Source organism: Lissotriton vulgaris, chromosome 10, assembly GCF_964263255.1.
Source record: "Lissotriton vulgaris chromosome 10, aLisVul1.2, whole genome shotgun sequence".
NCBI lineage: Eukaryota > Metazoa > Chordata > Amphibia > Caudata > Salamandridae > Lissotriton > Lissotriton vulgaris.
Window position 1 is genome coordinate 1,002,100,139 of NC_141698.1, and position 23,247 is coordinate 1,002,123,385.

Here is a 23,247-nt window from a genome sequence, read left to right on the forward strand (position 1 = left end):
TTTTTACAATTTGCTGTTTTTTTGTAAGTATTCATTTTTTTTTATATAATTTTTTTTTTTTGCGCTCTGGGTGCGCGCTCAGGGAAGCTTTCAGCTAAGCTCTCCGGTAAGCTTTCCGGTGAGCTCTCCTGAAAGCGCACCCAGAGCGCTACTGTTGTTCGTGAAAAAAAATATGAATGAAAAGTTAATAATAATGCAAAACATTTCGTACCATACAAATAAAATCAGTTTTTTTTTATAAGGAAAATGATTATGCATTTCTGTAAAAGTTTGATGACGTCACTTCGGCGCGCAACGTAAGTGCCCTCGGAAGCGCCTACGTTCGCGCCGCGTAAAAGCACCCAGAAGCGCCTTCGATCGCGCCACGTTTGCGCCCCGGAAGCGCCTACGATCGCGCTGCGTAAACGCACCCGGAAGTGCTCCGGAGCGCGCAGCGTAAACGCGTCGGGTCATGTGACCCTAAAATAACACTTTTCATTGGTTGCTAACAGTTTTTTTTACAATGAATGAAATCCCCACCCATTTCCTTCACTTCTTCTTTCACTTTTTTGACTGAAAGACCTGTTTTTTGCACCTGGATCTTTTGTGATTTACCATGGCTGCCAGAGAATCCAGCAGTGAGGATGAACCTGAGTTCATCAATGAAGAGCCTCCTACCCCAAAGGTGAAGGAACATTTCATATGGAAATTTTTTAAGATTCCAGCTGACCAGAAGAAGGTGAATGCACCAAAAGTGGAGTGCAGGATCTGCAAACAGGTCCTGTCACGGGGTGACCCCCAAAAAAAGTACTCTTTTGGGAACTTTACGATGATCCGACATGTGGAGAGGAGGCACCCCCAGAATTTTGCCCGGGAAAGTGTCAGGGCTCTGGCACAAGAGGTTCCCAGAGATGGGGCCTCTACATCAACCGGAGGAGCAACTTCTTCTGGGAGAGGGCAATCGCAGGAGCAGGTGCCAAACATACAACCTGCTTTTAACCATGGTGTCCTCAGATGCAGATACTGCAATCAACTCCTCACCTATGGGGAGCAAAGTGTCCAGCTCATGGTTCGAGCATTGGAGAACCATCGCTGCCCTTTCCACCCCTAGTTTTTTTTGTTTTCTTTTTGCTCCTGTTGAGCAGTTTCCATTCCCTGTTTTTGTTCCTGTTCAGTTAAAAGAAGAAAACCAAAAGTTCTTTTCAGAACTACCTCCAATTCTCATCAAAGAGCTATATTCTTAAAAAAATGAAGAGTAAGTGAAATATAGTGCATTGATAATTGAAAGGAGAATGAGTAAGAAAGAACAGAAAGGTATGAGAGGAAAAAAGAAGTGAAGTAGGAGGAATGAAAGAAGGTGAGTGTTAGAAAAGAAAGTTATGAGAAGAAGAGTGAATATGGGGAATGTTGATATTCAATGAAAATGTTGAAAAAGAACAGGAGTGTTGAAGGATAAGAAAAGATGCATTGCTGGAGTTGAAGGTAGAAGGCTTCATTTATGAAGCCATGCGTCACTTTAACGCCACCAAAGCATCACTTTTTGTGACACAACATTCCAATAAAAAATACACCTTATTTATTCATATTTACAAAGTGGTGTTTCTTGGTAAATACATCACTTTGTAAACCCCTGTGCCACATTATTCCTACCTCAGGTGTAATGTATGCAAAAGGGACGTATTGATGCAAGAAAGGGTCGTAGAGGTGACACAGTGAATAAACTGGAGGCCTCATTTCTGAAAAGTGACGCATCGCTACGTGAAAACAGCGATGCGTCACTTTTCTGGACGCACTCCTTATGACATTCCAGATATGTCATATTTAATATATGACTAATCAATTCGCAAGGAGTTACAGATATGTCAGTATTTCTGACGTATCTGTAAACACAAAAGTAACGCATTGCTGGAGTGCGCCACAAAAGTGACGCAACTCCAGTAATGTGTCCTTTCACATGGAAAAAGCACCATATGAAAGGTCTGCTGTGAAGCAGGCGCAAGATTTGGACTCAACAGCATCCTAAAAGTGACGCACTGGAATCTCAAAGATTTCACTGCGTCGCTATTACAAAGCTTTTTGCGGGGGAACACCCCCTCTGCATGCATTATACCTGACGCAGATATAATGTGGCGCAGGATTTTAAAAAGTGACCCATCTACCTAGATGCGTCACTTTTTAAATATAGCGCAACGAGGCGCATTTTTTTACACCACTGGTGCGATGCGTCACTTTTCTGTGCGCACTCCTTATGACATTCCAAGTAACGCATTGCTGGAGTGCGTCACAAAAGTGACGCAACTCCAGTAATGTGTCCTTTCACATGGAAAAAGCACCATGTGAAAGGTCTGCTGTGAAGCAGGCGCAAGATTTTGACGCAACAGCATCCTAAAAGTGACGCAGTGAAATCTCAAAGATTTCACTGCGTCGTTATTACCAAGCTTTTTGCGGGGGAACACCCCCTCTGCATGCATTATACCTGACGCTATTTTTAAAAAGTGACGCATCTAGGTACATGGGTCACTTTTTAAAACTCTGCGCCACATTATATCTGCGTCAGGTATAATGTATGCAGAGGGGGCAATCCCCCGCAAAAAGCTTGGTAATAACGACGTACTGAAATCTATGAGATTTCTCTGCGTCACTTTTAGGATGCTGTTGCGTCAAAATCTTGCGCCTGCCTCGCGTCACTTTCATGTTTACAGATATGTCAGAAATACTGACGTATCTGTAACTCCTTGCAACATGATTCGTCATACATTAAATATGACACATCTGGAATGTCATAAGGAGTGCGCACAGAAAAGTGACGCATCGCACCAGCAGTGTAAAAAAATGTGCCTCGTTGCACTATATTTAAAAAGTGACGCATCTAGATAGATGCGTCACTTTTTAAATATAGTGTAACAATGCGCATTTTTTTACACCGCTGGTGCGTCACGAAAATTGACGCACAGGCGGCGCAAAACTGGCAGCGCAAGGCCTTCATAAATATGGTCCTGGATTTTCCCCGTGCTTCGCTTCCCGGTGCGCGTACCATGCGCTTCCCCCGCGCAAAACGAAAAAAAAAATAAAAAATGTAATGCCCCGCAGGACCCTATTTTAGCCCCCACATCAAACCTAGGGGGTCAGAGGGGGTCTACTCTTCCCCCTTATGGTCATTTGCCCCTTTTTTTTTCAAACCCCTTGTGTCTCGATTTTACAGAGACACAAGATGGCGGCCGCTCCAGACTGTTTAGAATGTTTACAGACACCCAAGAGCCAATCAGCTTTCTGCGCACAAGTCGCGTGTCGCGCCAGGAGCGCACTCCGGTGCGCGCACCGGAGAGCGCCTATAGATATATATATTTTTTTGAACCTAAATTACTCAAAATCCACTGCAGCACACATCTTGAGACATAGCAAAGGCACATCGGGCTACCAGTCCCTACAATTTTGCCAAGTTTGGTGGAAATCCATTCAGCCGTTCGGGCTAAAAGTGAAATCGACCGCCCTATGGAAATTAACATGGGGAAAACGCGTTTTGGGACCCCCCTTTTATCTCGCCCCCGCTTGACGTATCCCCCCCAAACTTTCAAGGAAGGACCGGAGCTCGACGAGGCCATTTTCAGGAAATTTTCAGGCAGATTCGTCAACCGGTGGCAAAGTTATTCCAAATAGAATTTTGAGATTTAACATTGAAAAAAATCCTAACTATAACTACCTACTGGCGACCGCCAGTAGGTAATATAAATATATATAAATATATATATATATATATATATATATATATATATATATATATATATATATATATATATATATACTTGTAATTGAACAAAGTGGTGTGACAAGAAACGCTGTGAACTGTGGTTACCAGCCTGTGACAAAGTAATTTATCCGAAACGCGTCGGCGACATCCCGCTGTGGGTGAAGGTCTGAGGGGATTTGCTGCAGCCTGCGTGCGCTCTTGTGGACAACTTGGAGCTTTATATTTGCACGGCAGTCCAGCCGTGGAGAGCGCACCACCACTTCTAAGAGCAGCGGGCCTTTGAACTTGACATCCAGTCGAACTCTGCATATGGGGAAGCAGCACCGAGCATGTAGACCTTTCCCACTCCGGGGCCCATCAGTGGGTTTGATTGGGGACCCACAGAACACTGCACCCATCTGGGTAGAATCACCGCACTACAAGTCCCATAATACCTGGGACGATGCTGATTGGAGCAGCTTACCGGCCTATCTGGAGGCTTGTAATTGAACAAAGTGGTGTGACAAGAAACGCTGTGAACTGTGGTTACCAGCCTGTGACAAAGGAATTTATCCGAAACGCGTCGGCGACATCCCGCTGTGGGTGAAGGTCTGAGGGGATTTGCTGCAGCCTGCGTACGCTCTTGTTTGTGGACAACTTGGAGCTTTATATTTGCACGGCAGTCCAGCCGTGGAGAGCGCACCACCGCTTCTAAGAGCAGCGGGCCTTTGAACTTGACATCCAGTCGAACTCTGCATATGGGGAAGCAGCACCGGGCATGTAGACCTTTCCCACTCCGGGGCCCATCAGTGGGTTTGATTGGGGACCCACAGAACACTGCACCCATCTGGGTAGAATCACCGCACTACAAGTCCCATAATACCTGGGACGATGCTGATTGGAGCAGCTTACCGGCCTATCTGGAGGCTTGTAATTGAAAAAAGTGGTGTGACAAGAAACGCTGTGAACTGTGGTTACCAGCCTGTGACAAAGGAATTTATCCGAAACGCGTCGGCGACATCCCGCTGTGGGTGAAGGTCTGAGGGGATTTGCTGCAGCCTGCGTGCGCTCTTGTTTGTGGACAACTTGGATATATATATATATATATATATATATATATATATATATATATATATATATATATATATATATATATATATATATATATATATATATATATATATATATATATATATATATATATATATATATATATATATATATATATATATATATATATATATATATATATATATATATATATATATATATATATATATATATATATATATACTGCGTGTCTCGAGATATCTTTCCTGAAACAACATGTGTCAGTGGCTCAAACAGAACAATAAGTGTGAAACCAAAATATTCCCACACGGTTCGCACTAAGTATGTGGTGTGTGTGGCAAACATTTGGAAGACAACAATACTGTTCATAACTTGAAAAAGACAAGGCAAGGTTGCACAGAAACGCCCCATTAGGCAAGTGACATTTCCCTGAGCGGAAGACTTGCTCTCCACATGTCCTACGGAGTGGGATGTGCCCCCCCCCACTGGGGAGTTCCTCGCTGCGGCGACCATTGGCCCACCACGCCTTCCCTCCCTCCCCCACGCTACAACTTCCCTAACACTGAAGACACCCACGCAAGACATCGTATGGTACTATCTTTTCCTTTTAATTTTGTTTCCGTTTTCTTCATTTCCCCTTTTGAATTTTTTCCTTTAATTTTCCTTTGCCTAGTTACGCCATTTAGCGTGGGATTAGTTATTAGACATGGATCAACATTTCCTTACGCTGTGTTCATCACTGCATTATGTGTGTGTAAATCACCTGCTACCAATTTCACAATGCTGGTACATGAATGCGAGGGGGACATGATGTTGCATGCTTATCATAATGTGGAAATCCATGACATCCTCTGCAGATTGTGCCTTGTAGATGAGATGATATAACACATTTCTTTGTTTGTAAAATTTGCAAAGTATGGTGAGTGTGAAAAAAATCCAAATAAAGATATTCAAACAAAAAAAAAATTAGGCAAGTGACATTTCAAGGAAAGCAGAAACCTATTAGTTTCACAAAATATTTACCAATATATTATTTTAAAAATCGAAATTTGAAGTGCAGTGTAATAATGAACACGGGCCACTGGTATGAAATTGACAGGAACAGCCCAAACAGAAGCTATTAGCATTGTAAATGAAAATGCCTTTTATTTATGTTTAAAAACCAAAATGTAAATAAAAGACATTGCCATTTACAATGTCAATAGCTCAAACTCTCACAACTGCGAGACGTATTGCATTGCAAATGCTGGTTTTTCAGTAGCCAACTCTGTGACGCATATTTTTCAATTAAGCCCTTCCTCTCTGTTGGTACTACCTTGATTGTAGATCGTATGGTCACGTGAAAAGAAGCATCACTTCTCTTCCTTGGCTATTTACATGTACAATACATGTACTGGTGGCACCTCGCGACAGACCCCCCGCTGCCCCAGGATCAACTCCATTCAACAGGTCCTTCTGCACCGCGCCCTTCATCCATTTTATCACCTTAGCACCACCCCAAGGCTTCTTTTGTTTTCTTATGAATCTTCCGCATAGAACAATGTCAAAGACTGCTGAAATCCCCAGACTTCACACCCCTGTCTCCCTGAAGACATAAATCCCTAGGCACACAGTGGAAAAACATTGATTAGGTTTCCTAGCATGACAACATACACTCTGTGTGACTTGTCCATGCTTCTAAATGTATACCTTTCTTTCAACTGTGGCCATATAGCAATACTTTCCGCTGTCAATACTTTACAAAAGTATTTATTTAATATGAATTTCACCATGGAAGTACTCTGCCCACTTCTACCCTTCCAGCCTTAACAATTTCAAACTCCCACATTCCAGTTTTCGAAGTGTATCTGGAACTTCATGTTGACTGTTGTCACCCAGTTGTCTTTGCTGCATCTTTTTTCTTGGAATCTTAATCCCTTTGCTCCCCCTGCTTTATCTCCTTATGCTCCTCAAGTGTTAGTCTTGAGTTTTTATTTGCTTTTCATAAAGTAGTAGTTCCTCCAATTCGGGTCCTTGAATAAGGTTCTCTTAGACCTTTGCTTCTTTGTGGTAGTCCAGTATTGCCTGCTTGTTCTGGAAAGCGTCTGGTTTCACTCACAAGTGCCTCTCTGGGTAATCTTGCTTGGCTTCTTTAAAATGAAGGGCGAGGAAGGGATAGAACTGTCCCCTTCATTAAACCCTCCCTAGAAGTAATTGTTCCTAAAACTAATGTCCACTATGGGATCTGTTTTTATAGGCAAAGTCATATAGTCAATGTCACATATAGCCTAAATATAAGGGCTGATGCAAATGCTGTGCTCTACCACGACTAATCTAGCCTCAATCATATCCGAAAAATAAAGCTCTCTGCTCCTGGATACCCTAGTGGAAGAACACTGGCAGGTATACTCTACATGGCAGGATCACTGAACCATCAAAGTCACATTCCCTGGCTACCAACACCATCTCCCTGTGTTAACCAGTATTGGGTATCACCTCACCTGCATCACACAGTAAGCCCTGCTCACCACAGCAATAGTATGTTCCTATGCCCATCTGCTTGCAAAACATCAGCCTACGTGCAATACCTTTTATGCATATCTCTGGTAAAAGTGACTCCAACAATGCCACCACCACCTTGACTAATACCCAACTTTCTTCAAATCAGGAATGTTTCCAGCATAGTTTCAAAACTTATCTCAGTATCACCAACTCCACTCCAGCATCCTAATCCATATCTGTAAATGAATAACTGTTGTTCTCACTGAATTTTTACTCCTACTGGAAAATACTCTGGGTGTGTTCTTTAGCTCTACAATCTCTCCAATACATAAATTAGACAATGGAGAGGGTTTTTTAAGTGAGTGTTAAAAAATATTGAAGTCCTTGAAATTATAGTCTGTGAATAGAACTGCAATACAGTCTGATCATCACTAACAATCTCTTGTATGACAGCGAGTCTGTGGATTGTTAATGCCTTTTTTGCTTTTCCCAATAGGTATGAGTTTCAGCCGATTTCGCCTCCTCCACCGGGTGGGTCGGTCAGTCCCACCTCGTACTCCGCCTACTACAACACATCCGCTGGGAAGGCTGAGCTTCTGAATAAGATGAAGGAGCTTCCAGAAGTGTCAGAAGATGAGTCTGAGGGGGAGGAAGTGGATGCAGAGCTGGCAGAGAAGAAGGTACCATTGGTGTTCAACCTTATGTTCCTCTCTGGGCCTCACACATACATTTTGTTTTTGGTTGATGTCTGCAGTATGTGTTGCATTTTCTGAACTTCTTGCTGACGTTCACTTTTGCTATCTGAATTTGGACTGCTTTTTCACTCTGTCCTTTTGCTTTACTTTTTCCTATCTCGTATGTTCTTGTTTTTCATTTTTGTTTCTATTTTCTCATTTCAGTTCTTTGTCACCTTAGTTCTCTCTTTTTTTTGCCATTTTAATTTCATTTCTTTTACATTACTTTTCTTTTTCAGTGTTACTTTGGTTTTCTTTACGTCTCTCTCTTTCCTAAACGTTAATTTCCTTTTAAGCCATTTAATGTTTCTGCCCCTTTGATATTTTATTCTGTTTTCATTCACCACTCAATAGCTGCAGCTCATTGAAAGTATCAGCAAGAAGTTGTCTGTGCTGCAAGAAGCCCAGCGGGGACTTTTGGAAGATATTGGCGCCAACACTTCCCTAGGGGAAGAGGTCGAAACGTTGGTGCGGACTGTGTGCAAGCCAAACGAGCTGGACAAGTACCGGATGTTCATCGGCGACCTGGACAAGGTGGTCAACCTGCTCCTGTCTCTCTCCGGTCGCCTGGCCCGGGTCGAAAATGCACTTAACAGCCTGGATCCAGAGACCACACAGGAAGAAAAGGTGAGTGTCCGCTTTAGGATAAGGAACAGTGCAAAGATAGTCAGCACATCAACTTTATTATAGTAATATATTGTTCTTACAATAGGGGGCTGCTAGGCAGTTGACATTAAAGCTTGTGGGACAAACTGTAAACACACTGGTAATTTCACATGAATGTTTTGCCTAAGGCAGCAGTAAGTGGTAGTTTAAAATCAATTATGTTGAGCGGCTGGGGTGAGGTTCCCTCTTGAACTATTCCCCTATGTTGTCTTGTGGTTCATGCCACAGTCCTAGCAGATGTCCTTTTAGAGGAAGCACCAGATGGTGGCATGTCGCTGAATGTGAGATTGAAGTGGTACTTTGAAGATCCTGTGGGTAGGGCTTGTGGGTGAGGGCAAGGTTCTTGTTTGCTTCATTCTTAAAGTTCCAGGTGGCCTCTGGCAGTTTTGTTCTTCCCTAGTGCGTTAGTGTGTGAAGGGCGTGTGTGGCATTCAGTAGTTTGCAGTGCACCGACGTATGCTGCTCTTCAGGTGAAAAAACAATGTTTGGGGAAGTCCAGAAGATGGAGCAGTGGTTCATAAACCCCCCTAAAGAACCAGATGTGGCGTGATCTCAGTATACGTTGTGGACTTTGCTAAAAGCATTTATACTCCAAGACTCCCTCTGGTGTGGGAGAAAGTGATTCCGGTGCTAAGTGGTCTAGGCAGAATGTGCATAAGGTGGATGTTGGTATGGATAGAATGTGATTCAGGTAGAAATTGGTGTGGGTAAAATAGATTTCTAGTGGATATTGATGTGGGTAGAATGTGTACAGGTGGATAGCAGAGTAGGCAACATGTATTTCAGCTGCCATGTTGTGTGGGTATAATGTGTTTCACATGCATAGTAGTGAGGCTTGTTTTGGAGCATTAATATTTTTTCTGAATTCACATGCTGTGCATTATTCCACCATCTAGTGGTGGGGGTCTAGAATTGTCTTTCTCTTTTTCGTTTGTCCTTTTTTTTAATGATAAAGACATCATTTATTTTTACAATGTCTCATTTGTTAAAAATTCTAATAAGACATTTTTCAAAACATCTCAACAAATGAGTTAAGCTTGTAAGTGCCTAAAATGGGGGCGGGTATGAGGCACACTATTTTCCCTGGGATCTTATAAGGTACCAGCCATAGTGACACTTGGTCAACCGCATAGGCCTCTCACCTGAGTCCATCTTATGACGTCCTGGGCTTTCATCTTTATCAGACCCCCTATTTTCATAGTTTCAGTGGACAACTCCAAGAACTAGATAGGGGATTTAATGAAAGGTCAGGACTGGAAGTGTGTTGTCTAAATTACAAATGGACAAAGGTGGCAACCCTGGCCTATAGCCTTCTACCTGAATTCCTGTAGTCTCTGGTACTGTGGGCTTAATGGAGCATAGGACGCAGTGGTACTTCTTTGGCCTCAAGGTCATATTGGTGGGTGAAGGGTATCCCTAAATTGTCACTGCACAAGTAGAAAGCGATTGGTTTTGGTCATCATGATCTTTGTTGCGGTTTAAGATGAACCCAACCCACCAACACTTAAACTTTGGGGATACCTTTTCCTGTCCGTATGTTATGTTATGTTATGTTAAAACTGTTTGTATAGCGCATGGCTACCCCAGCAACGGGGCGTCCCAGCGCTTGTGGACATACCAGAGGGCAGAGCAGCGCAGCAAATAGAGGTGCAGTGTTTTTGGTACCTGAGCCTTAACACATGGTCTCAGAGAGCCCCTACAAAACGCGAGAGAAAAATAATCCATTCCATTTAAACAAGCAGACGATAAAGAAACCATATCTAATAAAGTCTTCGAAATAGTTCACTTTGACATAACTTTATTTAGATAGTGAGCTGGTTCATAAGCGGAGAAGACATTGTGGATGGAAGGCAGCTGTTCACTCTTCTACTCCAAAGCATAGTATGGCCAACCATTTTGCAGAATGAAAGAAGCATGACATTGTGGCTGGTGCAGCTCTCTAAACAATGCCTTAATCTGGCGATCCATGTACATGGCTCCCACCGCTTCCATGTCTTGGAAACTGCAGCATGTAAGAAAACATTGCTTTTTAGGACCATGAACTTGATTTACACCCTTTCATTTTGTCTTTTTGTTTGTCTTCTTTGTTGTGAGTTAAGCACTTTAGGTTGACCACTGTAAACTGAAGCAGTGTAGGATTCACTCTCATGATTTCTGTTGTAAATCTTTCTTTCAGCTGGTGCTGATGGAGAAGAAGAGGCAGCTAGCTGAGCAGCTGGAAGAGGCCAAGGAGCTGAAGGAACATGTCGACCGCCGTGAAAAAGTGGTCCATGACACCGTCTCTCGGTACCTGACCGCAGACCAGCTCTTGGACTATCATCACTTTGTCAAGATGAAGTCGGCCCTCATCATTGAGCAAAGAGAACTGGAGGAAAAAATCAAACTCGGGGAAGAACAACTAAAATGCCTCCGGGACAGCTTGCCTAATTCCAGAGAGTACTGAATTCTTATCCCAACAGAAGGAAGAGAGTGACACTTCAAGTACTCAGTCTTATCGGTTTAGAAGGTGTGAAAGAAGGATCACCACACTTCATCACAACATAAGATTGATTTGCATTTGTGACCAAGACATATAGACTTTTGTTGATTTTTCATCTATCCTCTCTGGAAGAGCCAACACTCTCACGAGTCACAGAGCAGATGACGTAAACAATGCTGACCAATCTCAAAGGTCTGTGTTATGCTCATACCACCTCTTTCTTTGCAAAATAGTTGCATGGAAATCAGCACCTTTTTTGAGCTGCCTTTTTAATTTACATTGTGCATTCCTTTTTTACACATGTTCATTCTGGAAAGGACAATCAAGTGCCTTGTGTTTTTGAGGCACCCACAGGGACAGTGCCTGGAATAACTCATTTAATGTGCTTAAAAGGAGCAACTGGGCACTGAAGTGCCCCCAGTTTCTCCCCTTTGCCTTTTCACTGCCATCAAGCTGGAGTAAGGGCAACATTGCCATTAACTACCAGGAGAACTCTCCTGCGCAAGACTTAACGGGTGAATCTTTCCACTGGAAGACCTAAAGCATCTCATTCTGTGCTGAAATTCAAACTGGAGCTCTGCTGCAAGGAAGCGCATTACTTTTGCTGGCTCTGTTTGCTAGCTATGAACGAAGAGGAGGTGTAGTGCCAGCGTGCCCAGCAATTGGCTTTCAACAGTGAAAAAATAGCAGTGTTAAAGGGTTTTACTATTGTGTTGTTGGCCCGATGCTCTTCAGGAAGAACGTTCTTGTGGGATTTTGGTTTGCTAAAACACACAAGAAGAAATAGTGTTTTGCTTCACCGCAGGGCAGTAGACTAGGAATGCTATAATGCACACCAAAAAAAGAGAAAGCCTAAGAAAATGAGATGTCTTGACTCCATGTGCATACATTGTGCGACCTAGCCATATGCGTTCCGCAGGCTCCTACTTGTGCCTGCTTTGTGACTGAGTTTTTAAAGACCCTAGTCCCCAACTCAGAAATTGCCGGACAACTAGCGTGTGGCATGTGCCAATGACATGAAATTGTATCAAAAAATGCCAAATAATGTTTTAATATTTTTTAACACTTTTCCATAAGACACAAAAAGTGGGCCCACTCGGAAAGCCCACATGTCGTCGGAATAACATATGTGCCAAGTTTACCATCCACTCAGTCTTCTCCCCACCTGTGGGCCAAAACCCCTAATGGTTTTGGCCGACAACTGGAGTGTGGTTGGACGCTCATCATACCACAACCTAATTACAAAGCCCACCACCCAAGTTTCAAAACACTAAGAAACAGTTATGTTGTTGTATATTAAGTTTTGCAGTCCAGATTTATTTATTTGTATATTTTAGTCACTGTCTCTAAATAGGCCAGGCAGAGAGGATGCATTTTGTCACAAAGCTCTACTCAGATGCACAGATGTTTAAAATTTGATATTTCCCAGCTCCTCTTATAGTCCTGATATCGTCATTAACTATAAATTATGAGTCCGGGTGAGATAAAAAAATATATTTTATCTCTGTTTTATTCAACTATAACTTGTCTAGGTAAAACTTCTAAGAGCTAACAGCATCATCCCGAATCCCAAAGAGCTTGCTGCATTAACAAATGCAGATATTTACCCTGCCGTCAACCATTTTATAATTTTATGATCGTAATGTTTTGTATTTTTTTATATTCTTAATGCCAAATATGCAAAACAATTAACTGTTTGTACTTTGATAGAAATGTATATGTTTGTACATATAAATAATATGCATGTATATTTTATAAAAAAAAAAGTATTGCATAGATTCAGGGTCGCCAGCAGTGTTACCTATAATCCAAATTAATTTGTTGTTTCCAGTATGGAGCTGGCGGAAGATTTTAAGTTGGGTCGGTCACCTCTTTTCTCGTCTGTGATCCGGTTCTGTCCATGCCTGCCCCTCTTAATTGTGTACTGCCATACCTTGCTGCTTCTAATTTGAACTTAAGCGTCAGCGCCATTTTGTGTCTATTTCTGTAATGGATGCTGGCATAGCAATGTTTCTTTCCCCTGCACTCCTCAGAAGGAGATCCGCCATCTTCAATGTCTCACTTCCACTGAATCCTTCATTTAAAGGGTACATCCACCTTTACTGCGTGTACCTGTTCCACATAAAGGAAAGAGATAGATGGTGGCCAATCCTCATGAAGCGTTCCTAGATATGAGCTCTCGAGGCTTTCGCTTTGGAGTTGGTTTATGCCTCCGAAACAATCTATCATCGCTCACTTCAGTGCACCCCTGGGTCTTAGTTGTTTCTCAGTCAGTAAAACATTTTTTTATTAAAAAACACTTGACATCATTGCCTCCGAAGAGTAGCGTTTTGTTATTTTCAAATCTTATGCCTCATAAGCGTCTATAGCTGCTTACCGATAACCAGGCTGCCATTCCAGTGAAGTTCCCATCACACCAGCACATTGTTCCTAGGCGTGCCAGGTTCCAAGTACGCCCTAGATTTAAATCATAGTCTATGTCGGTGGTACTGGGATGGTTGACGCCCCAGTCACTGATTGGTCCCAGGCCAGGTAAAACTCCCATTCAGCTCCAGATGTTCTTACGCAGTTCACACTAGGAGTTTAGAAGTCATACGGAAAGTGCATTTAGAGTTTATGACAATTGGTTTTCTTCAGCAGATTTACTGCTGCACTTAAAATGGAGTGCATGTGTGCTGCAGTGCAAGTACCAGGCGGCGCATTTAGGATTGTCGGTCTCAACTTTTCAAAACAATGTTTCCTGTGACATTCCTCTCACCTATATAGGTGTTATACAGTACTTCTTTTCATATGGTTTGAACTGAATGATTCCTGGTTTCAATCAGAGACATCTGTGTCACTAAATATTTGAATGTCTGCTGAATAAGAATGCATCCATGCAAGATGACCCTTTCAAACGATGCTTGTTTAGCTTATTTTAAAGTCACTTAAGTAGGAAGAGGCCCTCCTTTTTCTCATTTTAAGAAGCTGCCCTGACTATTGTGTGTTGTGACGTTTTCTTTGCCGCCCTTCTAGGCCAAGAAGAGTATTTGCCAATTTAGCTGGACGCAGCAGCAGTAGGTGTCGAAAGCCTGCCCACCTTCCCTTTCCCCCCACCCTCACCTTAAGAGGTGGTAAATGATTTTAGAGAAGGCTGCAGTGACTGTTCTGTCTTACATTCGTCCAAGTGAGGACTTCTGGGACTGAAAGGGAATGCTTATCACATGTTTATACTGATCCAAACAAACATCGATATCAATCTGACACAACTATGGGTGATGATGTATTGCAAGTATCTGAAAGAAGGTCTTTCACTTGTAGGTTTCACAACCCTGGCTCCTTTGGGTAGGTAGACTTTGCAGATTCTATGAAGCTGGTTGGAACTGGGAGTAAAACTGTGCTCGTGCCAGGCCCCAAGGGACATTGGGAGTGGTGGTGAGCATCAGGAGGTAGTTTGCATGCTGGGACTGGAGTATGTCAGGCGTCGTTGCCTAAGACAGGCTGGTAGTGAAACAGACAGCTATAAAAAGTGCAGAGTGAGTGGTGATGTCATGGTAAAACTGCCAGCTCGCGAGAAATTAAGCAATAGAAAGAAAGCATCACCATTGACGTTCCAAACATCTCACATTTGCCTTCAGCCACAAGAAATGGGTAAATGGCGGGTTTCCAAAGATTCTTTCAAGTGCTTAACTTGGGTACTCCATCACTTTCAAAGAGAGTCACAGGTTTTATTCTTAGTATAAAACTTTTTAGGAATGTTCCACCATTTCTAGATTCATTTAATAGTAGGTAAAGTGAGATTGTTGAAGCAATGCACATAAGTCACAGCTAAGGATTTTTTACATCCATAACTTTCACCCCATTGATTCCAAGTTCAGTGTCATTTTGATTGTTTCATCTTTTATTAAAAAGACAAAAATCACTGCAGTCAGAAACAAACTCTAAGGATCAACCACTGTGTACAAAATAAACAAGCCTAGGGAAAGTCTTTGCCAGTCGATCAAAGACGTTTACCTCCAGAAAAAGTTGTTTAACACAAGGTCACAAGAGGTTCAGGAAGGAACTCAGAAACAGTCCTCCCCTCCATGAGGCTTCACCCTTTTGTACGTTCTCTGAAGGCACCGGTAGACTGAAACAGCCTACTGTTTTGTGTAGACTTGGTGCCTCTCTTGTTCCAATAACTGTGATTGTAAGCTCAAATGCCGACATTCACCTGTTTAGGTCACTCCTATAGAACAGTGCGGTCAGTACCAAAGATGAAGACATTAGAAAGGTGCATGTTGAAAATGGATGCTCACAGAGATGATTCTACTGTAAGCAATATTTGTGCCATTATGATGGAAACAGGAAGTGTAAGCGATTGCTGCTGTGGGATGATGAAGTTCAAGCTGATTATGGTCAGACTCATTTTGAAGATGCTGGTGTAGCGTTCTTCGTGACCACTGCACCGTTTCTAGGCGATAAAGTAGGGCTGTGCATTTTCATGGCCACTATTATATATATGAAGTTCCGACCGCATGTATAATATGTGATTACCACTGCTGGCTAATGAATTTTAAAACAGTGCTGCTGTAGAGATTCGAGATTTTAAATTGTTCTTTTAGTTACCATAATGCTTTCAAAAGATAGAATTTGTGTTTTTGCTGCAGCCAACCCTGTTCAAGCTATGTGCCACTGGACTGTAATTTGGGTAGGCATCATTAAAACGAGCAGGCTTGGGGAATTGTTAGGGAACACACCATTTACAGAGATAACCTTGTTATTTTTTAACAAATCATCCTATTTCCAGAAGTGTTTCTTGCCTCTTGCTAGCAAAGCCTACTTAGTTACTAAAGCTTACCCTGGTTCTTTGATAAGCTTTATTGCATTCCCATAGGTGCCAACATTTCCTTGGTGGTACCTAGAATCTTGGAGAGGTGTATTATCACCATCAATTACATTTTGAAGACATCTCATTCATCCCTCTGTCCATCTCCTTGGAGTTTAAAGCTACCTCATTTATTCAGGTAGAAAAATGGTGTCCAAATTTAGACCCCAGGGGTGGGATCCTTGCCAGACTTTACAAATGACCGCTGACTGTGTAAGTGATTCCCATTTAGATTAATTGTGTGTACATTTATTTCATGTGGTTGACTTGAATATTTGGCATGGTTCTGCCCCTTGTTGATTGACGTTGGAAATCCTGATGTAATCTGTACACACTTGTTTGTGTCCTAAATTTCATTTTTCATTTCATGTGGCCCATCTCAGTGGTGCACCATTTATTCCTAAGTATGTCTCTTACTTCCAAGAGAGTGCATCATATGCTGCTTTGGTTCATTTGTAGATTTCTGTTTGCAGGATTGACAGCATATTTCATTTTCTTGCATTAGCGAGATGCAGTATACTGCTCATGTGTGACCATCCATGCGATGTTGCAGACCTTTGTCAGTAGATGTAACCAAACAAGGAAAAGCCTGCCAGAAAGTGAAAACCACAATTCATTTTATTAGAATTCACCCAAAAACTCCTCGCTCAAAATTAACACTAGATTCACATTTTATCACAAATATCTCCTACATGCCAACCCTCCCGATTCAGGCAGGAGACCACTGATTTCAAGGCTAGTCTCGCCTCCCGATTTCTGCATGTAGAATCCAAATAGATCTTCAGATGGCAGGGACTGGTCTAGTAAGAATCGTAGTTTTGGCCTTTCGATCCCGCTGAGGACTCTATGTTGAAAGATTTTACTCCACTTCTGCTTAGTTTAAACTTTTTATAACATATTCATACTCCCACCCATGTCCGTGGTCATATCTTGGATCAGCTCTGGTCACTGAATATCACCGTCCCCTCCCCGGTTGTCATGCCCTGCTCCTGGTCCGATCATTCCCTGGTTTCATTTTTCCTTGACCAAAGTCTTGTCAAAAGACCTCCCCTTCCTAGAAACACCTGGGCCCACAATTGGAACCATGTAGACGTGCCTTCTCTCTGCTCCTCCCTTTCAGCTTGCTGTCCCAACCTCGCAGAGCTTTCCCCCTTATCTCAAGCAGACACCATTAACAACTGGCTGTCCACAATGTGTGACCAAGTGGCCCCGCTCAGACGCGTAAGAACCAGGCGTGCACATGACGCTAATAGATGGTTTAACGCCGAGCTCAAGGAGAAAAAACTCACAGTGCGGCAGGCAGAGCGCGCTTGGAGACGCGCCTACTGCCCTGTGTTAAAATTGCAGTACATTTCCATTTCTAGAGATGATAAAAAAGCCATACTTCTAGCCAAGACCAACTACTTCTCCTCAAAAATTCTCTCGGCCGAAAACCAACCTAGGGAAATCTTTGCCACTGTCCATGAGTTAGCCTCCTCAGATAGGGTCACCCTCAAACCTTCCCCTTCCCAATCCCTCTGTGATTCTCTCAATGACTATTTTATTGAGAAAATCGTTGCTATTAAGTCTAATATTCCACCGCCCTCCCCTTCCTTTACTGATTTTTCAACCTCCGCCCAATTTGTTTCATCTGGACCAAATACCCCCCCGACTAGGGAAACCTTTTTGTCTCTGATTGCTACGGTCAAGTCAGGTTCCCCATTTGACATCTGCCCTGAATATGTCTTGAGGGAGATCTTTTTGGCTTGCCCTCTGCCCCCTCTCACTTTCCTCAATGACTCTCTGGCACAGAGCATTGTTCCTGGCCTCCACAAATCTGCAATCATAATCCCTATTCTAAAGAAGCCTGGTGCCGATCGTTCCTCCCTCCCCAACTACCGCCCCATATCCCTTCTTCCGTTCTTGGGCAAAGTCCTGGAATGCCACGTCACTAAAGTCCTTAGTGCATTTGTGGAGGATAGCGGCAGCCTAGCCCCCTGTCAGGCGGACTTTCGTCCATTCCACTCCACCGAAAAGGTAGTCCTTTCCGTCATGGACAAACTCGGAGAGGGGATGGACGTTAACTTGCCCCAGGCACTGGTCCTCCTTGATCTGTCCGCCGCCTTTGACACAGTTGATCATTCCATCCTTCTCACCCGTGTTGAGGCGGCCGGCATCAGGGGTCCAGCCCTGGCTTGGCTGACCTCCTTCCTGAGGGATCGAACGCAGGCCGTCCATCTGGACGATTTCTCCGCACACTCACGCAATTTTCAATGTGGTGTTCCCCAGGGCTCTTCCCTTTCCCCTCTTCTTTTTAATGTATACATTTTTCCTCTCCTTTTTGCTTTAAAGCAGATGGAGGTCACGGTATTCAATTATGCAGATGACCTCCAGCTTATTTTTAATCTTTCCCCCTCCCCGGAGTCCATTCACAATTTCCAATCGATTATGATTTTCATCAGGGACTGGATGAACTGTAACCACCTTAAGTTAAACCCAGATAAAACCGAACTGGTACTTACAGGTGGCAGCTCCAGTCTCTGGACCCCATTGTTTTGGCCCCTTTCCCTGGGTACCCCTCCTTCACCCTCCCCTTCAGTCAAGACACTAGGGAAAACACTCAATAAACACCTCACTCTCCATTCCCAGATTAGTTCAGTGGTCTCATCTTGTTTTCTGACTCTCCGCACTATTCGCAAGATATCCCTGTTTTTCTCCTTTTCTGCTCTCAAACTGATCCTGTGGCCATGGTCTTGTCACGCCTGGACTATGGCAACATTTTTTACAGTGGGGTTCCTGCTTATGATCTCCGGCGCCTTCAACTGGTCCACAACCAATCTGCCCGTCTTATTTACGGTCTCTCCAAATCCCATCACGTCACCCCCCCAGCTTAAAGCCTTGCACTGGCTCCCCATCCGGGAACGCGCCCTCTTCAAGATGGGCTGTACGACCTTCCAGGCTCGCGCCGGAACTGCCCCAGCTTTCATCAATTCCGAAATTAAAGTCTACATCCCAGTCCCTCCTCTCTGTTCCTCGTTTTAGGAGGAAAAAACCGGGGGCGTGAAGTTTTCTGTCCTTGCCCCCACCTTCTGGAACCCTCTCCCTTTCACTATCAGGTCTTCTGCCTCCTACCTTGAGTTTCCCAAAGCGCTGAAGACCCTACTTTTCTCACAAGCCTTCCCGCTCTAACGCCTTCCCCTGTCCTCCTGGGTCTGCAATCTGCATCCCTAGCGCCAAGGAACCGCCTGGTAATCATGCACTTAATAAATATTTTAACTTCAACTTCTAGTATTCACTGCCAGGAGTTTGCTCCTGCAGGCCAGTGCACAGAATTGTTGTCCGACGCTCTCCCGCTGCTGTAGCGATTTCTCCATGCTCCTGACAAGTAGGGGGAAAAAACACCTATCTACATTTCTGACATCCAGTCCTGCAGCAGCACACTTTCAATCTCATACATGACAACAGACCAGATTCAGGCCTCTATATGGTCCATGGAAGAAATACATTCTCCCGATTATTTTTCTAAAATCTCCAGCTTATCTCTTCTAAAATGTTGGCATGTATAACTATCCCTACAATCATCACTGGATAGTAAGTCCTCTTCAAAGAGAGTGAAGCTCTGCAGGTGGTGCCTAGAATCATGTGTACAAAAGAAGCACATTTTGACTGTGTTGACTGAAAAATTCTGGAATTATACAGGCTATCCAGACTTCGGAAGCACTACGGATCCATATGGACGAGCTATGTAAATGCCGAGGACATAACACTGGGTAGCCTAGACCACTAGTCACACAAGTGGATTGACTTGCAAGTCATTGAACTGGGTCCCTAGCTCCAGAAAGTAATCTTTGATGCAGATGTGGCAGAGTGAAAATAGATTTTATATACATCTGTAGTACCCAAATTGCATTGTCTTGCAAATCATGTACATTAGGAAGGGTGTTTCCTTTTTGTATTATGATAAACACTACCTTTGTCTAACTTGTTACCTTGCCCCCAAAATTTAGAAATAATGTGGACCCAAATTCATTTAATATTATCTTAACAATACAGGAGTCAAAATATAATTATGCCAGAAAAGAAGTTGCCATAAATAATTTTATCTGAACGCTTGCGAGCTCTCTGACACCGTTATGCATTTGGTAAAATAAAGCAAAAAAGTTGTTCTCAGGGTTCAAAGAATGGACTGAAAGGTGCTAACCGCTATTTGCAACATGCAAAATTACTCGATGACCACCACAGGAAGCCACCAGCAGGAATCGCACAATATCTGTATAATCCTAAGTAACTTTGGTACTAAAGGGTTATCTGTTTAAATCCCCTCTTTCAGCACAAAAAAATGATAAATCTGTTTAATGTGCCAATTGTAATTTCTGTGTTCTTTTTATCAGGATGTATTTTTGGTAATTTTATAATCATGTAATTATGTTCCGACCCCACTGATGTACATGGGTCAAATCCGTTTTGCTAATAGTATTGTTATTTTAAAATGATTGCCCTGTTTGTAAATGTTTCATATAGCTTGTGTATTATATATGATTTTTGTATATATCTACTATGTGGGAAGGGGGGGGATTGGGGGAAACTGGATTAAAAAAGAGCCCCTGCACTACAGTACATAAAAAGGTGCTATCCATGAAGAAAGTGTGTCCTTGAGTGTCATTTATTTTTGGAAGAGTGGTGCGATTTTAATGGAAGAAGAATTGGGTAATGTCTCCATGAATAAATACAAATCTGCGCAAGAGCTGCTCTTTGTTATCCGACTCACAGCTCTGAAAACTTGAAACTATCTTTATCAAGATTTTGGTTCTTTTTTAAAGTCAAACTTTAACCAGACAATGCAAGCTGCCTGGCTGCAAACACAGCTATTGTGGGCATACAGGGCCTTACCATTGGCTGGCTTTATTGTCAATCTCATTTGCTTGCTTTATATTCAGTGTCTTTTGTTGTCCCGGCTTTTCCTTCATGTGTTTTCCCTCCCCTGCAGCATTTTCTCTTTACCATCTCTCTGATTGACCTGCATCTATACTTCCACTGCTAACTTTTAGGGAATAGACCTACTTTTCTCTTTTTTCTCAAGCACTTCATGAGTAAACATGGGCGGAAAATCCGTTTCGCTTGCGGATTTTGCGGATTTTCGGTAAATTCGCAATCCGCGAGATTCGCGAATCTCCCGCAAAATCCGCAAATCCGTGAGCAGCGGATTTTATGGCTTGCTAGCACTGTTCGCGTGAGTTCGCGGCTTCCCAGTACAACTTCGCGCCCCGCGAATAAGCGCTAAATTGCAGAAATACGATCTTAGCAAAACTGAAACTACTTACCAGGTTCAAAAGTTCAGGCTCATCATTAGTAGCCATTTCCTGTAGTGCTTCCTGAGGGGCCCCTCCAGAGTTCAGTTGCCTACTTGCAACTATTATGTGACCCTGCTCTGAACCTCAGAATAGTTACACATATGCCACAAAGGTCCTGAATTACAGCTAAGGGAGACAAGCAGGAGCCAGGCTGGAAGTTCAAATCCATTAATCAGACCCTAATTCATTATTGTCAGTTGGGGCAGGGCAGGTGTTGTAACTAATTTTGCAACAATGAAAGCACTTAGCAAGTGCAAAAGATCACTAATCAGGAAGCACTAAGGAAGCAGGTGCCAGCTAAAAAAATATTCTGTGACACATTAATCAGCCCCAAATTAATTCAGGTCACTTGAGGCAGGGAAGGTGTGCTTTGCTTTGCCGCAATAATGTACACTGACTGGACAACCAGAGGGTGCTGTGATGAAACAGAGGGTGGCATGGGTGGGCCAGAGGGTGGCATGCGTAGTCAGAGAGTGGCAGTGGTTACAGAGAGTGGCAGTGATGAAGAAGAGTGTCCCAAACAGGCTGGACACGTAGAAACAACAAGTTCGCAAAACTTGCGACCCGACAGGTAAGTTCGCGTTTGCGACATTGTACAAAACCCTCGCGAACTGGCAGAAACCCGCGCGAACACAAAAAAAAAAATCCGCAAATTTGCGAGAATTCGCGGATTTTGCGAATTGCGAGTTCGCAAATCCGCAAAATTCGCGAACGCGAGATTCGCAAAATTCGCCCATGCTTATTCATGAGCCTTTGTTCATTCAGCTCTCTCCCTCTGTGCTCCCCCCACCAAATACCTTCTCCCCTGTGGGTGGTTTTGCTGTCTCCTTTGTGTTACAAGCTCCTTCTGGTGTGCTTCTCCTCTGTTTTCCCCAGTTTCTGTGTTATTTTCATTCTCCTGTGCTTCTCACCCAGCCCTTCATGTGCTCCTTTTCTCTTTCCCTACTTGTTCATTCATTGCCACCTCTTGCCTGCTCCTCCATCTTGAAAAACTTGTTTTCACACTACTATGTACTAAATAAATGCTGCCTATATTACGTATAGGCCCATACCTAGTACTGCCTAAGCTTCATAAGTAGTCAAAGGACACTGTACAAAAATGTTGAATATTAGTATAGTTTCTGCTGAACACCTAAGTTAATACTCAAGATTGAGAGAAAATGTTACTCTCAAGATTCCACCGAAAAGTGCCTCAAGCTATTACATGGACTTCTGCTTGGATTCACACGCCCCTAATGATGATGTGTGCTGATTCCCGTATAATGGATTAACGAGTTACGCACCTGACCCTGTTAGCTATCACACTAGGAGGTCTCCATTAAATTGGGCAAAAATGACAACTCTTATTTTTCCCACCCCACCACACAGCAGTAAACATCTGGTGGAAATGTTTATTTAATTAACATTCAGTGTCACCTTAAGGATTTGGGGGGTGCAGGACAAGAAATATTTTGTGCCCTTTATTTGGTTCAACTTGAATTTTTTCACAAATTTTCTCCAAGCCCTATTTTGCCTAACAATATTGCATTTGATGTTGTAGGTTGAGATACAGAAATACATAGAAGTGAGCTAGAGAGAAAATGTACTTTCCCAGTGGCCCCCTTGGAAGGTGGAGCCCTGGGCAATTGCCCACTTTGCTCATGCCTTAAAACATCCCGGATATAAAAAGGATTCCTTTTTAACAGATTCTCATAAAGGAAAAAATGCACAATCAGGTCTTCCAAATCCACAACGTGGTGCAGGCCAATGTTATATCTTACAAGCTACCAGAATGCATTTTTTCATGCCCACAGAATTCAGAATTATCATCAGACTAATTTTAGGGGGCTACCGTTTCGCCCTTAGGTCATAAATGCTGGAAAAAGTTCTCTAGGTATATAGACCCTCCTACATTGTATTCAACTACGTAATCATCATTCTAAAAAACCTATTTG

General features: G+C 43.0%; 1 protein-coding gene across 2 annotated transcripts in view; it reads left to right on the top strand.

Annotated features, from left to right (window-relative positions):
* SHROOM4 (shroom family member 4) overlaps positions 1 to 13,447 on the top strand; it is a 308,392-nt gene extending 294,945 nt beyond the window's left edge. For both annotated transcript variants that reach the window (XM_086942015.1, XM_086942016.1), the window contains 3 exons: positions 7,755 to 7,938; positions 8,347 to 8,619; positions 10,835 to 13,447. In XM_086942015.1, the coding sequence (XP_086798141.1) occupies positions 7,755 to 7,938; positions 8,347 to 8,619; positions 10,835 to 11,101 (724 nt within the window). In that variant the 3' untranslated portion in view covers positions 11,102 to 13,447. The remainder of the gene's footprint in view (positions 1 to 7,754; positions 7,939 to 8,346; positions 8,620 to 10,834) is intronic.
* Positions 13,448 to 23,247: the final 9,800 nt, after the last annotated feature.